The sequence below is a fragment of the Talpa occidentalis genome, unplaced genomic scaffold (genome assembly GCF_014898055.3).
Source record: "Talpa occidentalis isolate TD23 unplaced genomic scaffold, MPIMG_talOcc4v2.1 talOcc4.7, whole genome shotgun sequence".
NCBI classification, from domain to species: Eukaryota; Metazoa; Chordata; class Mammalia; order Eulipotyphla; family Talpidae; genus Talpa; species Talpa occidentalis.
The window spans coordinates 90761870-90778616 of NW_023605083.1; the positions used below are offsets into that span (position 1 = coordinate 90761870).

At 55.0% G+C, this 16747-nt stretch overlaps 1 protein-coding gene across 6 annotated transcripts in view; it reads right to left on the reverse strand.

Annotated features, from left to right (window-relative positions):
- MINK1 (misshapen like kinase 1) overlaps window positions 1–16747 on the reverse strand; it is a 48977-nt gene that overhangs the window by 1005 nt on the left and 31225 nt on the right. The window contains exons 2-33 of one of the 6 annotated variants that reach the window (XM_054689783.1): window positions 16381–16446; window positions 14663–14719; window positions 14435–14560; window positions 12104–12214; window positions 11601–11691; window positions 11001–11131; window positions 10687–10741; window positions 10478–10556; window positions 10062–10237; window positions 9524–9593; window positions 9003–9213; window positions 7153–7269; window positions 6597–6683; window positions 6172–6390; window positions 5798–5971; window positions 5223–5483; window positions 4733–4818; window positions 4459–4569; window positions 4200–4312; window positions 3915–4003; window positions 3664–3687; window positions 3382–3542; window positions 2865–2970; window positions 2641–2778; window positions 2350–2458; window positions 1846–2013; window positions 1597–1740; window positions 1206–1340; window positions 912–1012; window positions 678–827; window positions 440–599; window positions 200–339 (exon numbers count right to left, since the gene is read on the reverse strand). In XM_054689783.1, the coding sequence (XP_054545758.1) occupies window positions 200–339; window positions 440–599; window positions 678–827; window positions 912–1012; window positions 1206–1340; window positions 1597–1740; window positions 1846–2013; window positions 2350–2458; window positions 2641–2778; window positions 2865–2970; window positions 3382–3542; window positions 3664–3687; window positions 3915–4003; window positions 4200–4312; window positions 4459–4569; window positions 4733–4818; window positions 5223–5483; window positions 5798–5971; window positions 6172–6390; window positions 6597–6683; window positions 7153–7269; window positions 9003–9213; window positions 9524–9593; window positions 10062–10237; window positions 10478–10556; window positions 10687–10741; window positions 11001–11131; window positions 11601–11691; window positions 12104–12214; window positions 14435–14560; window positions 14663–14719; window positions 16381–16446 (3966 nt within the window). The remainder of the gene's footprint in view (window positions 1–199; window positions 340–439; window positions 600–677; window positions 828–911; window positions 1013–1205; window positions 1341–1596; window positions 1741–1845; window positions 2014–2349; window positions 2459–2640; window positions 2779–2864; window positions 2971–3381; window positions 3543–3663; window positions 3688–3914; window positions 4004–4199; window positions 4313–4458; window positions 4570–4732; window positions 4819–5222; window positions 5484–5797; window positions 5972–6171; window positions 6391–6596; window positions 6684–7152; window positions 7270–9002; window positions 9214–9523; window positions 9594–10061; window positions 10238–10477; window positions 10557–10686; window positions 10742–11000; window positions 11132–11600; window positions 11692–12103; window positions 12215–14434; window positions 14561–14662; window positions 14720–16380; window positions 16447–16747) is intronic. The other 5 variants (XM_037494852.1, XM_037494854.1, XM_037494855.1 and 2 more) reach the window with 5 other exon arrangements.

Here is a 16747-nt window from a genome sequence, read left to right on the forward strand (position 1 = left end):
CGAACCCCAGGGATGAGGGAGCCTGGAGAGTTCTTCTAAATCAGGGTGAGGGACTACATGCTGTGCTCCCCAGGGGCCCCCTTTCAGGAAGACTCCATAACCGCACTCCCCCAACCCTGCTGGGGGGGTGGCGCCCAGGTCATGGGACACAGCCCAGTGTGGGACCAGGCACTGGCAGAGGGAGGAAAGGGCCTCCCACCTTGTCGTTCCGCTCACACAGGAACTTGAGCCTCTGGGCTCGTTTGTGCATGAAGACCCCGTCCAGGTGGCCCGTCTCCACGGAGCGGATCTCAATGGCTTTCTCGCCCCAGCCCATTATCTGGTTGGAGCAGATGTAGGCTGGAGGGGAGAGGAGTTGAGGGGCAGTGAGTCAGCTGCAGCCTACTCCATTTCTGGGCTAGCTCGGGACTGGGGGCTTGTGGGTGGGCACCTCACTCACCCACAGAGGTGGGCATTTCTCCCCACTGCAGCACCACATCCTTAATGATCCGCCCGTACGTGTTGACGTAGACGCCCTCGTCCTCATAGCACAGCAGCATCTCCATGCCGTCGGTGTTGGGGAGGAAGATGATGGCATGGGGAGTGATCTGGCTCTGGATCTGGGGGGAAGGGGGTTGGAGTTTTGCTTCTGGGACCGACTGGCGGCCCTACTCTGCCTGCAGCCCCGCCAGGCTTACATGCACAGGGATGTAGATGTCATAGCTGTTCCCCGAGTCGACATCCACGGCATGGAAGCCAGCGCTGGAGCCATAGATGACCTTGAGCCGCTGTCCCTCCTCCACGGTCAGGTCGACCAGCAGAGGGCGGTGAGGGAGGTCCGCGAAGGACTGTGGGGGAGAGGAGGGCTCAGGAGACACAGGTGGCAGAGCCAGGCCTTGAGACAGTGTGAGGGGGCTGAGGCTGGGGATTACCTTGAAGGCCATGAATTTGTGGTAGGGTTTAGGGGCCCAGGCATACACCTCCACGGAGTTCTTCAGGGCAATGACCAAAAACTTAATGCGTTCGTATTTCACTGGGAGCAGAAGAGAGGAGGGCTGCAGCCACCTTCCTTCTTGGGCTGCCAGTCACCTCCCATCGGCCTGTCACCACAACCTCAAACACTGGCCCCAAGTCTCTCATTTAAAGCTTTTGTTAGCTGTTAGGCCCAAATCCCCCACCCCTGTTTCTCTCAGAGTTCTCTGGCAACCCTGCTGGGACCTCCTTACCAACACGGTAGTGCCCACAGCCCTCCATGTCCCCCACAGTGGTCCAGCCCTGCTTCTTTTCCACTTCTGGGTCATTGTGCAGAATCTTGTTCCGGAGCCAGGACAGGTAATACACCCGCAGTTTGTTCCGTTTCCCTGGGCGACACACACGCGCACATACACACACACTTGCTTTCTCATTGGGCTACAGCTTCTGCCTCCCCTCCATCCTTTATCTTTGCACCACAAGGAGTGAGAAAACCTGGCCCCACCTTCCGGATCCTGGACACAGGTTGCCCTCCTCCCAGGCTGAAGATGGGCACAGAGAGCTGAGGAGCTGAGCCTCCTCTTCCCAGCTCTGCCTTTCTTCCTGTTCCCCTTCCCCTCCCCGCTGTGTCCCCCATCCCCACACCTGAGATGGTGATGAGCAAGTTGAGTCCTTCCAGCACATCCATTTGCTGGAAGCGTCGTCGTCCAATGAGTCCGTACACCTTGCCCTGTCCACTTCGGTCCAGTAACATTAGCCCATTCTCCGTGCCCACCAGCAGGTTGACCCCTACAAGAGCAGCCCTTGGGCAGATCAGAGCCAAAGCCAGGCCCTCACCTGACCTGGAGCACAGGAACACCACAGATCCACCTTTCCTTCCCAGCCCGGGCTTACCCCAAAGGGCCGCACAGAGGATCTCAGAGTTGAATCTCTTCTTGTATTTCCGGATCTCGGGGGTTTCACTGTGGGCCCGGGTGTTGGTGGGGTTCACGTTGACCACGGAGCCTTTCCTCACGTCATACTGTAGCTGATCAAGCCGACTACCCTCTCCGCCCACGAGGGCTGCAGGAAGAGAAGAGGGGTGTGGGCTATTGCCCTCTCAATCACCTCTTTTCACACCACCCACATTTGGCTCCTCAGAGTACTCAGAAGGAAGGGGAAAGGCTGGATGGAGAAGGGGGGTGCAAAGAAGAGCTGAAATAGACCCAGAAGACTGGCTTGCATCCTCGTGCTGTCACTCACGTCCCTGGGCTACTCCCAGCACTTCTTCCCTTGGGCCAAAGGGGTCTCAGAAGCGCCTGCTGCCTCTGTGCCAGGACAGATGCTCAGGCCACAGGGGAGGCCCTTTACTGCCCACTGTGCCCTCTCCAGAGGTCATGGTGGCACTCCTGTCCTCACCTGTGATGGGGATCGTGTCCCCACTGCCTCCTGGCTGGTAGATCCCTAGGTCCACAAACATCGTGAATGAGCTCTTGCCAGGGGCCTTAACCAGCCCACGAGACTGGTACTGTGGTGGGGGGGGGGACAACAGTCAGAACAATACACAAGATCCCAGCTTGTACCCCCCATCCCCCTAGATCTCTCCCTCCCCCCCAACTCTGGCTAATTATCTCCCAGGCCCACCACAGTGCCTCCCCCAGCACGCCCTAGAACTGCCCATTGTCCTCAGATCCGCCTCCACCCGCTTACATCGCTGCCTCCATCCTTTGAAGGGGGGCTTTGACCTTTGCTGCTTTCCGTGGGTGAGTGGCTGGGCTGCACCACATCGGGCAGGTTAGTGTAACCATTGCTGTCTGCATGCAGCAGGCTCCGCTCCTCTTCAGGAGTCTAAAGGAACAGAGGGAAGGTGGCCAGTGCTGGGGCCAAGAGGGGCACACAGCAGGCACTGGGAAGAAGGGGGAGGGCCCACTCACGCGCTGGACCACCATGGTGCCACCCCCATAGGGGGTCTGGGTCCCGGTTATCTCCTCCACATCATGGACGACCATGGTGCTGACGCTGTCTGTGTCCCCGTCGCTGCTATGAGAGAGGAAGGTCGTGAGGGCCCCCAGGCCCTGCCTGCCCCACGACGGCCTCAGGGACCAGCCGAGACCAGGAGGACCAGGACTGTCCGTCTCTGTTCACAACACTCACAGCAGCCCTCATGGAGCAGCCTGGACCCCACTGTTGGGTGTCCTGTGCCAGCACTGGGTGACGCTGGTCCAGTCACCCCCTACCCTCTGCCCCACTGACAGGACAGTGGCAGAGAGAAGGGAACACCCACCCGTACCCCACTCTCTAGAGAAGGGGAGGATGAACTGACCACTGACCAGCAAGAATGGTTAGGGTCTCCACTCTGGGGAAAGGGGAACCACTTTCCCCAGATGTGCCCCAGAGTCCCAGCTCTCCCCCACACCCAAGTACTTTCCTTCTCCCAGGGTACCCCCATACCGGGCCCCAGGGGCATCTCTGCTCCCCTCCGAAGGTTCGCCATTGCTTTCCTCCTCGTCGTCTTCACTGCTCTCCACCTCCTCACTGGACGAGGAGTAGTCCATGGCCTTCTTGGGAGGTCGGGGGGCTTCCTCCAGGGTCCGTTCTTTCAACAGGAAATCCTACAGGGGAGGAGCTGTGTGAGGCGGGAAGGGAAGGGGAGCGGGGAGGGTGGTCACACTGAGGATGCCAGAGGAGAGGGCAGGTAAGAGGGGTTCCCGCAAGAGGGTCCTTGGCACTAACCTCACCAATTGCTCGCTTATAGCTCTGGGAGGGGCCACGGGGGAAGAAAGGCAGCCAGGGGGAGGCAGGAGAGAGGTTACGGAAAGTTAGTGACGGTGACGTGCCAGCCGTGCCCGCAGCAGCTCTTCCTCTCACACAGATAAATCAAGGCCCCACCCTTGACACCCAGCTCCCCATTGGAGGCTCCACACCCAGCTCCCAAGCGCCCAGCCCAGAGAAGGCGAGGCCAGAGCGGCCATCCGATGACTTACTGCGGGCCGGCCCGGCCGGGAGCGGTGGTCATCAGGCTTGGCTTTGCTCCCAGGGGAGAGCACTGGTGAGCTGTCCAGTTTGGAGGAGGCTACGGATATGGTCCATACGTCAATATGGCGGGGCAGAACACGGGAAACTGACACCCACATAGGGGTCAGTGCCATGCTCCACACCCAGCCTGGTCCCCAGCCTGCCCCTGATGGTGTCTCGGTCTTAAGCTGCCAAAGGTGGGGTGCATCCCACTCAGACTGTGTCCAGACCCGAGAGTAGCCTGGCTCACATACCTCCCACACGGTTCCGCTCCAGCGAGCCAGCCTGGGGGAGGTGTCCATGAGAGGCGGGGAGGACACTGTCCGAGCGCTCCCAGCCAGGGTCGCTCCTCCTGAGGTCAGGGTTACTGCAGGAGGGACAGAGGAAGGGTCAGGGAAATGGGGCGCTTCCCTCCCTGGGGTGTTGATTTGCACCGCAGAGTTAGCCGTCACCAGGGGTAAGAAGGTGGCAGAAGTGCAGGTGGGAGGGTGAGTGCGTGAACAACTCCATTACCTACAGGCGTTGGGCGGGCCAGGGGGCTGAGCAGGGGGCCCTGGAGGCTTGGGGGTGCCCCGCTCTGCCCGCCTTTGTAGATAGATTTGCCAGGCGGAGTTGCTGCGAGGTCTGTGGAGGGAGCACAGGGGTGCCGGGGCAGGGGCGGGGAGGGGGCTGAGGTGACTGGGTTGGGGCTTGCTCACCCCTAAGTGGGTAACCTGGCAAACTCCCCTCTGCCTCCCCACCCCCACATCATTTCCTAGGCTGCTGCCTGCCTCCACCCAGGAGTTACCTGGCGCGGACAGCCTGAGCTGGCCGGGACCCTCCGGCCCCGCTGGTGTTAAGGGCAGTGGCAATAGATGAGGTCCTCTGAGGCACCTGAGGCGAGAAGGAGGAGTTGGCGTGCTGCATGCGAGCTCTGTGCTGGACCCCCACGAACAATCCTCACACGGCTCTGACAGCTATTCTCCTGGCTTTAGGGAGCAACAAACTCTATGCAGTCAGGGGAGCTGGTACATTTGTCCAAAGTGATGAGGCTGGGATTTTAACCTAGGAAGTCTGTCCCTAGTGTGCCCCAAACACACGGGCATTCTTCTATTCTCACATCCACTGCTGTGACCACTGAGTTAACCGTGACTTACTGGGACCACGGCAGAAGCTGAACCCTCTCTTCTCTCCCATCTCTCTCGGATACCCACCTTACTTGCTCCCTCTACGCACCCTCCTTTTCCTCCCCTGTAGTATCTCTGTTCTTTTCACTGGTCCCACAGGGCTGTCCTTACCTTGGGTGGGGCCTCATTATCTGGCCGGACCCAGGCTGGGGTGTTGGGGCTGGGGCCAGGCCCTTCGGAAGTGGGGTCTGAATTCTGGCGGATGACAGCTCCTCGGGCACTGGGTGTGGCAGTGGGCTTGGGGACGGCAGGATCAGGGTCATGGGAGGCTGGGAAGGCAGCCAGGTTTCGGGTGGGCTGGTCCTGCAGGGACTGGGATCGGGGTACAGGTGCTGCATATGGCTTCAGTGGGACCCGGTGTGCCACCAGGCTCTGCGGGGAGAGACCAGGGAGGGTAGGCTGCCCACTCTGTGGCACGTTCCCACCTGTGGGCTGGGAAGAAGGGGCACAGAAAGCCTCTGGCTTTCAATTATCCATTAAAGGAAAGCTCCTGGCCCCCGAGAATGGGTAAGATGTAGGAAGAGACACATGCAGCAGCAAGCGGTGAAGTCTGTGAGCCCTGGCTAAGATTGTGTGTGGGGGGGGGTGCATGTACGCACGTCCATGTACACACCATGTACCTGCAGGGCGTGAGGCTCCTTGTGTCTATGGATTACGTGTTAAGATGGGACTGGGGAGAGACTCACCTTGTGCGGTCCCTCCTGGGGCTCCACCGGCCTCTGCATAGGAGGAGTTTGGGAAAGGGGTCCTGGGGGTCCAGAGGATGCTTGGGGGATGGGGGGCTCGGGCCCTGTGCTGCTTGGCTTGGTCTTGGCCAAGGGAGAGTTCTGCTGCTTGTTCATCCTCGTTCTCTCTTCTACCTGCAGTGTGCAAAGACGCTAAGCAGGCAGCTCTGGCTTTCCTGTTCTCGACATCACATCCCGCCTGATCTTTCCCAACCACTTCCTCCCTCCGGTCCATGCCATGTGCCCCTTCTCAGTGCCCGCCAGTGCAGTTATCAGGCCTCAGGCAGTGGGACTGGGAGGACAGTAACTGAGGCGACAAAGGCGGCAGTGAGTACCTCTCGGGCCCAGGCTGGTTTGTCAGCGGGGTTAATGCCCCGACCATAATGATAGAGGGGCTTCCTGTCCCCTGGCAGGATTTGTTGCTGCTGCTGCTTCTGAAGCTGCTGCTGCTGCTGCTGCTGCTGCAGGGACTTGAGGTAGGCATGCTCCTGCTGCAGCTGCCTCTGGAGGCGCTCTGACTGCCGCTGTTCTTCCAGCTGCTTCCGCTTGTATTCCTGGGCCCAAGGGTAGGGAGAGAGGACTCAGCGAAGTGTGGCCCTGGAAGTTAGAGCAAGCATGCCCTTTCTGTTCTCCAACTGCCTAGAGAGGAGATGTCTCCCCTGGATGCTTGGGTGACCCCTTCCCCTGAAGTGTTCCCATCCCGTTCCGGCAAAGAAGCTCTGAATGTGTCTTCCCAGAGGAAGCTGGGGGACCCCGTTACCAGCAGTAGGGCCTGTTCCTGGAGCAGCTGTTGCTGAAGGATCTCGAGCTGTCGCTGCTCCTCCTCTAGCCTGTGACGAATATATTCCTGGGGGGTGGGGTGGGGGTGCAAAGGGCAGGGAAAGAGGGGGAGGCAGAAGAGGGGCAGCAGCGGCGGCGAAGGAGTTGGAAGAGAAGGGATCAGTGGGGTGAGGATGAGGAGCGCAGGGAAGAGTAATAGAGAGGATGGGATGGGATGAGCCCCACAGAGGGCACAGGGAATGAGGAGGAAGTCAGTGTGGGGGACCCATGAGGGTGGGTGTAGGGGAGGAGTTAGGGATGGTCCAAGAGATGGGGAATGAAGGCACAGAGACAGGAGGAGGGCAGGGAGCCAGGGTTGGGGGTTGAAGGGTGGGAGAAAACAGAGAGAAAGAGTGAAGCTAGAAAAGATAGGAGGAATCTAGGGGTAGGGGAAAGAAGGGGGAAAGGGTATTGGGGAGCAGGGGAGGCAGGCAGCAGGAGCAGGAGGAGGGGCAGGGGAGGGAAGGGGTGTGTGTGGTGTCGCTGGGGGCCTGTACCTGCTCCCGCTCTGCCTGCCGCCTCTCCTCCTCCCGCCGAATGGCGTGGATGTCTTCCAGCCTCCGCTGCTGCTCCTTCTCCTGCAGCTTCCGCTGTTCCCGCTCTCGTCGCTGTTGCTGGGGGTGAAGAGACATGGTCTCAAGGACTGCACCAGCCGCCAGCGCAGCCCTGGAAGGGAAGAGGGCCGAGTCCATTTTCAGAGGGTTCCTAGAATGGGGACCTCTGCTGGACAATGCAGGCAGATCTCCTATTCACTAGCGACGGTGGTGAGAGAGAACAGCACCAACTTGTTTCTACAAACCATACTACCACTATACAAGAGCCCACAGGCCAGGGAGAAGCTGCTTGTCTAAGCTTCTGGACGCAAGATGGAGAGACTGACTGCTACTCTTGGAGTGGGCCAAACTGGACAGTACCTTCTCCTACCACTGCCCAGTCAAATGAAGAAAACCAAGGGTCAACAATAACAAACTCCACGTGGACGCCTAGCCTCTCCCATCCACCTCTGCCAGAAGTTAAGAGCAGAGTGGGCGGTAGTAATAGCCTTTTGCCACAAGAGGGCAGTAGGCGCCCATGCACAGAAAAGCCTTTTTGTTGGAAACAGGAGAGAGATTTGGGCCCTCCTAAGCAAACATCAGTTAACTCAGGTTGCATTTTACGTTCACAGTCTTTCTCACCCAAGAGTCTCCTCACAGTCACTAAATAAAAAAAGGGAAAATAACAGAAAAATGGAAAAAGCACAGGCAGCCCTAAGAGTCAATTAAGTTGGGGAACTTTACTGTGGCTATTTTTACAGTGAGGATCTGGCAGGTCTGCTCCAGGAAACATTACAGTAGACACAATTTTCTGTTACGCTATCAGAAAACAACACCTACTAAAAGAAATCTGCACTAGCCTGTCTTGTAGCAGGCTTTCCTGAAAATTACTTTTGTTCAACAAAAATGGGGCCCACCTTGGGGGGGGACATGGACAGTGCGGACACTCCCCTCTCTCTCCTATTCCTTGAAATCATATCATTGTTTCAACGCACAATACCATCTTTGTAAGGTGTTATTTATTTATTGTTTTGTTTTTATTTTTGTGTAGAAGAACTTGGGTGTATGCCAGAGGTGTGGGGGTGGTGGTGGTGAGAGGATTCACCACAGTAGGGAGAGACAGAGTAGGGAGCAGAACAGGTGGATCCACTAAAATGCACTGCCAAGGGGAGCAGTGGGTGGGACAGGAGAGGCCTGTTTTGCTATAGTGGTGATAGTGCTGAGACTTAACCCTTAACTTCCCTTCCCTGACATGCCCTCCTGCAAAATAAATATATTTAAATACATATGTATACAGATACACTTACTTTAATAATTGATGATGTAAAAGAAAAAAAAAACTTCAGCTATTTAAAAATAAGATTGTCATATTAAATTTCTCCTACCCACCGCGAAGGAGTTCAATTAACAAGTCTGAACTCTCCAGGAAATCTAAGGCAAAACAACCAAAAGTAAAGGAGTTTCTTTAGAAGGCTCTTTTTCAGGTTCAGACCAGACAGCAGCTTGAGAATCAGATGCCCAAGGCCCTGGAATATTTGTACACAGACCCCCCAGCTCTTGAGATTTAAGGAAAATGGAGCTAGACAAACCTGCAGCAGAGGTTTACATGTGTAGACAGGGCAGGGATAATCTTGTCTGTGGGCAACAAGTATGGATTTTTAGAAACAGCTCTGCTCTTAAGGGATGCCATTGACACAACCATCCACTCCAGCTGGCAGGGGACAGGGTGCTGGAGGCTGGCCTTCTCGCTGCCCATGAGGCAGGGCTGGGGGCAGCCAAGTCAGGCCTGGCTCGGCCCTTCCAAGATAGCCCACCTCCTCAACACGCCGACGCTCCTCCTTCTGCTCCTCGATGCGTCGCTGCCGCTGGTGCAGGAGGTGCTTGATGTGTGCCTCTGGGTCTCGCTGTTGCTGCTGCTGCAGCTGCTGCTGCTGCTTCAAAGCCTCTGAGTTGCTCTTATTCTCCTGCTGGAGTCGGAGAAATTCCCTGCGTAGGGTTGACTCCCCAGGCACGTTCATGATGGAGCTGGGTCAGGGTAGCACAATGAGCATTGGGGTCAGAACCCTGCAGTTTCCTCTGATCTCATCCGGGCGAGCAGATCTGCCCTCTCCTCTGCCCAGGCTTTGGCCCGTTCCTCCTTTAACAGCCACCTGCATGGCTCTCTCCCCACCTAGTGCTCATACACTTATTCCACTTCCCAGCACTCAGGGATTCTGCTCGTATAGGTCTTTCCGTCTCTGTGCCCAGCACCCCCAACCTGAGTGTTCCCAAACTGGACCAATGTTTCCCCTCAGAGAGTAAATGATGGCCCCCAACTTTCATCAGTCAAGCCTACCTTGGCTCCCCTTCCTCTCCATGGCTGTCATCTTCCTCTTCGCTGCCGCTGTACTCGTATTCTGTCTCCTCTGCAGAGGGGAGATCACTGCTGTTTCTTCACCCAGTGCCCCAGACCCCACCCTGGGCTAGGGAAACCTTAGATGGGGATAACCAATAAGGTCTGTCTGGATGGCCACGCACCCAGGTCCCTGCCCTCCTCCTTGGAGAAATGGGGTGACAGTGGGCCTCAGGTTTGGGCCTGGACAGAGATGGGGATTAGACCCTATACTAGAGGAGGTGGGAGAATGAGTGAGTGCACTTACACATGCATGTGCTTAACACGAGGCATTTGTGAGGATGTGAAAGGTCAACTCTCATTTAGAAAACTGACTTGGATTGGGCGGTAAAAGGAGAGATGCCTCGGGACTGGAAGTTTGCAAAACCTCTTTGGATAGGGAGGGGAGCCCCAAGGGGAGCCAGGAGGAGCCAGGGCTGGTAAGGAGGAGCAGGGACTGAAGCATGTCTGAGACCCGTGGCTTCCCTCCTTGCTCACTGACCTTTCTCGCCTCGCTTCTTCCTGGATCTGTCAATGTGGTCCTTGAGCTGGATGCGGACCTGCCGCTCAGTGGGCTGGTCGCGGATGAAGGGAAACTTCAGCAGCTGCTCCGTTGGTGGGCGGCTCAGGTAAGTTTTGATGAGACATGTATCAATGAAGTCAATGAACTTCTTAGACCTGAAAATGATGGGGACTCACACTGGGAGGGCCCCCTCAGAAGGGGTGTTGCAAGAGCAAGGGGGGATCCAAAAGCAACCTTCCCTCTGTCTTCTTCACATCCTCACACCAGTCCCTATCCACCCGCCCAGACACAGTGTGACCCTCCCCACACCTCTTCTATGAGGGGACACAGCGGGTTAGGGATGGTGGCTTGTCTAGAGAGCTTTCTTCCTAGACACCAAACCCCCAGAGACCTACCACTTCTTAGACTTAAGCCTGGGTGGTGGGTTCCGAGGGATGAGGAAGAGGGCTCGCATGGGGTGCATGTCACACAGAGCTGGGACAGGAGAGATACCATCAGTCCTTGCTGAGAGCCTGAGAACCCCTTCTCACCATGACTTCCCATGACCACCTCCTCCCAGCAGCCATTTTCTGGGCCTCCTTTCTCTCCCAGAGTTTGCACTTACGAGGAGCTCCCTCCGCCATCTCGATGGCTGTGATTCCTAGCGACCAAATGTCACTCTGTGGAGGGTAAAGAAGGGACAGGTGAATGTTCCTGACAACTCTCTTCACCCACCACCTCTTCAGGACCAGTCCCTGGTCCACACTGCTTCCTGAGGTCCCTCTCTCTCAGCCACCTCCAACTCACCCAGACTTCCTTGCCACAAAATGTTCCTCAACCTGCCATTGCTAACATGCCATCCTATTCAAGCCCTGAATAATATTTTCAATTTATCCCTCTTCACTCCCATCTCCATGTTCCCTACTTTCCCCTCCATACCCTGTAATCATAGGTGGCATCGGGGTTTTCATCACAGGCGATGACCTCTGGGGCCATCCAGTAGGGGGTCCCAATGAAAGTATTCCGTCTACCCACGGTTCGGTCCAGCTGAGCACTCACTCCAAAATCCACTGGAAAACACCAAGGGAGGTGGTCACAGCTGAGCATCACAGCTGTTCCCCTTGCCTCAGTCTGCAAGTACATGCCCCAGGGCAGCGGAGGCCTAGTGTGTGAGGGGCAGACACTTCCTGGTCACCTCTTCCACCCCATCAATCTTCTGAAGATCCTGATCTAGTCTTCCTATATCTTGGGAAAAACCCAAGGTGAATGGACCAAGAGACAGCATCCCAGGCAGGTGAAAAATCCTCTCCCTAGAGAGACCTCATAGTGCTGGGGACCTAACAGATGGCAGGGAACAAGCTTCTTGAGTGATTTTCAAGCAGGAGGCAGGGCATCTGCGGGAGGAGATGGGAAAGGGGAGGAGCAAGCCTCTCAGTCTATAGGAAGTTGGACTTGAACCATGAAAGGGGAAAAAGGGATCTTTGTTTCTCTGTCTTGGAGGCAAGAGGGTTCCAACTCCCTTAGAAGGGGCTGGCCTACCTAGTTTGACCTCTGCGTTCTCTGTCAGCAGCACATTCTGCCCCTTGATGTCTCGATGGATCACCTTGTGGGCGTGGAGATGAGCTAGGCCCTGGAGCGGGAAAATGAGTGGAATTAGTCTCAGTCTGGGAGGGAGTGGGAAAGAGCAAGCAGTGGACATGAGCCCAGGGGAGGGGAGATTCAGTCTACACAGGGCTGGCTGGAGAAGGAGCTGCTCTCTGCCCAGGAGCCAAGTACAGGCTGAGCTTTCTTGGAGAGTGTCCTCAGTGGTGGCTCCTGGGAATTCCCAGCAGCTGCAGGCATGCAAGTGGGGACACGGCAGAGCTTGAACACAGAGGCTCCTATCTCCTCCAACAGTATGAGTTCCCCAAGGTTGGGGCTCTGTCTGTCCTGCCCCACACATCAGGCCATCTGCTCCTTAAAGAAGGCACAGTTCCATTCTTCCTCAGTGTGGGGAGGGTTCACATACAGGGCTGGCCCTGGAGGAAGGGGGAGGTGCTCACCCGGAGAATCTCCCTACAGATGTAGGCAATGCAGTCCTCCTTCAGGGCGTTTCCTTTGGTGTTTTTCACCAGGTCCGTCACAGAACCAGCACCACAGAACTCCATTACCAGCTGTGGCCCCAGGGAGGCACCAGGAAGGAAAAGCATCAGTCAGGCAAGATTTCCTGTCACCTGCACCCCTCCCCCTCAGGAGGACCAGAAGCCTTGGGGCCAGAACTGGTAAGAACTGGAGAGCAAGAGCTGAGGCCCCTCACAAAGGCTACAGGACTTCATGAGATTACAAGAGAAAGGGGAAAAGATAGGTCAGGGTGAGACTGGGAGAGCTGGTCTGGGCCCCAGGAGCCCAAGGAAACCCTGAAGTTGTAGGCAAATCAATGTGGGTATGGGCATTATCTTGGGGAATGTTCCAGTCTCTTCATTCTCACTGGGACCCATAACCCCGAAATGGTTAGGCCTATTTTGTTCTTTGTATTTTTTAAAAGATTTATTTATTTATTTATTTATACAAGAACTGGGGTACAGGCCAGATTCGTGGGAGGGTGAGAGGATTCACCAGAGACAGAGCGGGGAACAGAACAGGCAGACTGATGAAATACACTGCTGAGGGGAGCAGCGGGCATGGCAGGAGAGGTCTGCCATGCCATGCGGGACCCTCGCCCGCCGGCTGGCCAGGATCCAGCCAGCACTGTAGAGGCTGCAGACAGCTTCACAGCGCTGCGCTCAACCGCCTGCGCCACCAGGGGAGGCCCTGTTCTTTGTATTTTGTAGAAAGTATTTTGTGTTTCATTTTGGCACAATGAATGGTTTTTATATTTTTTAAATCATTGGGAATAAGGTTTTAAAAATAATCTTGAAATTCAAATTTTAGTGTTCTAAATAAAGATTTTTAGGGATAAAGCAAAGACCATCCATTTATGCTTGTCTAGGCTGCTTTCACGGTACCACAGCAAACTTAAGCAGTTGTAACAGAGCCTCTATCACCAACAAAGCCCCCAAGTGTTTATTATCTGCCCCATTACAGAAAAGTTTGCCAACCCCTAAGCCACGGGCAAGAAAAAGGCCAAGACTCAGCAACTCTCCAGGTGTGCTAGAGACAAAATAGCGTGTGTCTACCATAAAGCTGTTGAGGGAGCCCGGTAATATTTTGGGAGAAACTCTACAAACAGAGGCAGGACCATGGCAGGGAGATGAGAGTTCCCTCCCAGCTCCTCTACGGAAGAACCACTGAGGTCCAGAGGCTGGGGTCAAATGGGAAGTACCCCTGGAATCGATATGCCATCAAAATGTTTCCACTGTACTTCTCTAAAAATCACATACAATGCAGAAAAAGGTTGGATGGAATATGCACCTTTTATATGCAATAAATGTAATTTGTACAGGTCAGGTCTGGACTGCCCCTCCCACAGCCAAGCACAGTGAGGGGAAGGGAGGATAGTGCCCAGAAGGGGGCGCTTAATCACCATTACCTAACCACTACCCTCAAAGATCTAAAGGTCTTCCATTCCTGCTGCCAGGTAAACCTTCCTGACTAGTTACCATGATATATTCTCTCTCTCTCTCTCTCTCTCTCTCTCTCTCTCTCCTCTCTCTCTCTCTCTCTCTCTCTCAGAGGCAGGGATGATTACTCATGCTTACTTGTGCAGGGTACACATAAGGTACTTAATAACTACGGGTCTGGCAGACTGATGGGAGGGGAGATCGAACAAGAGTTCTAACCTCCACAGCCATCATCATGCTCCCTGCTGCTCACTCTTGGGGGCTGGGTTGAGCACCAGAAAAGGCCAGGCTGGGGAATTGGCCAGCACCAGGCTAGGGAGGGCGATGTTCTGAGCCAGGGCAGAATTTGGGGGAGGCCCAAAAGAGCTACAGCAAGCTGTTAGGATAATCATCCAGGGCATGGCAGAGAGGGGTCTGAAACCTCTTACCTCCCACAAGTATTTTGGTCTATTGCTTTCCCAGGAATGGTGCTCAAAGGTAGGAGAAGTGATGGGCCACCCTCTGTGGTCTCTCCTAGGCCCTGCTAGGATTACAATGCTCACTCCTGATTAAGTGCCTGCCCAACACAGTGTATGGGTCAGGGCAATGGCAGGGGCAAACCCCAGCTGCAAACCTTGCAGCTAAAACACTTAGAGGACAAAAGGCTGCCATGTGTGGGAGACTCGATGTGAGTGAGGAGGTCCCTCTGAATCCAGACACAGGAAAGGTTGTGTAGACTGAAGGGAGGGCTGGCATGAGGAGTTTTTAAGAAGCATTATGCTGAGTTCCAAATGAGCAGCCTGGAGACAGGAATGACATGGAGAGGAAGGCAGACAGACAGAGGGCTCTTCTCACCCAGAGCTGGTCATCGTTTCCAGGGGGGCTCTTCTTGATGAAGGCCCCATAGTAGGTGGCAATGTTGCGGTGGTGAGAATATTTTTTCAACATGTTGATCTCCTGTTTGATCTCTTCTTCCTCGTCCTAGGTAAATGGGGTGATTGGAGGAAGATGACCCCCGAGAAGTGAGATAACCCCTCACTTTGCCATGTGTCAACCCTCCCACTGCCCCCAGCTGCTCCCTACCTCTGTGACATCCATGACCTTGATGGCAGCCAGCTGCCCAGTCTTGACATGCCGACCCTGCAGGACAGAGAGCCTGGCATGGAGGAATCTGGATGTACGCTCAGGGAGAGCTGGAACAGGTCACACATTCTGGCCATTTTCTCTCTTAGAAAGTATCCCTCCTGGTGGCTAGACACCTCAATTTGTGTGTTGACCACAGGGCTAGACAGAAAGCTACAGAAAAAACTACCAAGCCTGACCTTCCAATCTCTCAGCTTAATAAAGATGCAGGGTCTCCTCCCCTAAGGCACTTAAGAGAGGAGAGTGAGAAACATTTAAGTTCTATTCCAACCTCTTTGACGTGGACTTTCTACAGTTTGAAGTTAGGGCAAGAAGTGAAAGATACCTTCTCATCCTCAGGCAGAGCCTGGGGAGGGGCTTTGCCTCTTGGCATCTTCTCTGAGACCCACCTCTCCCCTGTGGACAGAGGCCTTCATCAGCATCATGGCCCCTCCACGCCTGCCCAACCCTAACCAAGGCTTTTTATTATTGTTGACAGGAAAGAACATGTAAAGCTGATTTTAAGAAACTCAGGGGAATACAGAATGGCTGACTGACATATGTTGATGCCCCGTCACCAGTACTAATGAGAAGGAACATTTCCTTCTAAAGTATGTCCCTCTCATCCTTCCAATGAGAGGCAGAAGCCATCTCAATCTTGGACAGGTAAGTCCAAAGCTTCCTGGGGAAGACCCGGGTGGGGGAAGGCAGCTCCCTGTGGGAATGGACATAGGTACTGCTAGCCCCTAGATTATTTTTATCCCCAGTAGACTCCAAACCTAGAGAAGCAGCAGAACATAGAGTGACTATTTCCACGGCAATGACTAGGCAAGAAATAGGGGGTGGGGGGTTCCTTTTCCCTCACAGGAAGAAAGATATGAGCCAGTGGTCCCGAGGAGCCAGGATACATTGGCTGAGATGCAGAGGAGAATTGTGGAAAGACCCAGCATAGTATCTGGAGATGGAGGAGCCAGGTGGATGCTCTCATGGCCTCCAGCCCTGGGGCAGCATCCACCTTGAATGTCCTTCTCCCTCCCGAGCTGCCTTGCCCAGCCAAGGCGGGGGTTGGGGTGGGGGGCAGGCCACATGAGAGGGCTGGGTTGGACAGGCTAAAAAGCTACAATCAGTTGAGGAAATGCCACTTTTGTGGGAAAGAGAGGCAGCCCCAAAAGCAGAAGCCCTGAGCTCTGGCTCCAGCCTGCTGTGGGAGTCTAAGAAAGCTACCTCTCCTCTGCAGAAGGCCACTCATGAGATCCACCAACTCCAAATCCCAGGTGTGGTTTGGGAGATGCTCTATCTGCTTTGAACTGAGCTCTGCTCTGAACTCCCAGGTGAGGTCTGATGCTTGTCCCCACTGACCTCCCACTTCCCTCTCTCACATGCCACCCGCCCCACCCAGTTCCTGCCACACCCAGGACTAGCTCTAAACTCAGAGGCAGAGGCCTGCAAAAATACCCACTTCCTGCTGCTTCCTTCCTTAATCACTTTTATTCCGCTATCCTCTCTCTCCAGCAGCTCTGTCCCCTTTCCCAGTACTCCCAGCCTCTGTCGTCCCCCAAGACCCCCCTTAGTCTCCATTCTGTGTTCCCTCGAGTGATCTGGGGCTCACTTCTTCCACTCTCCATGAGAAGGCCCCAGGGAAGAGGGTCAGTAATGCTGCTGCACCATTAGGATCTCACCTTGTACACCTGTCCATAGGTTCCATTGCCAACCACTTCCACCAGCTCAAAGATTCCAGCAGGGTCCTGGGGGGAGGGAGAAAGAATAAAGTCAGGACATCAGAGAAGGATTCTGTAGCTAGAGTAGGGGGAGGGGTATTCAAAAAGATATAGGAGTGAATGCTAATACATAACGAGGGGTGTCATGGGATGTCCTTTTCCTGGACTGGCTCAGAGTTAGTATTCTAGGTGAAAACTCAGAAGGAGGTGACAGAAAACAAGTCAGAACCCAGCTGGTCTTTCAAAGACATGCTCCTGATTTCAAACTCTGTGACAAACTGAGAGTCTGTAGTCTCATCTGCAAGACTGGGATGCCCAATATCCACCT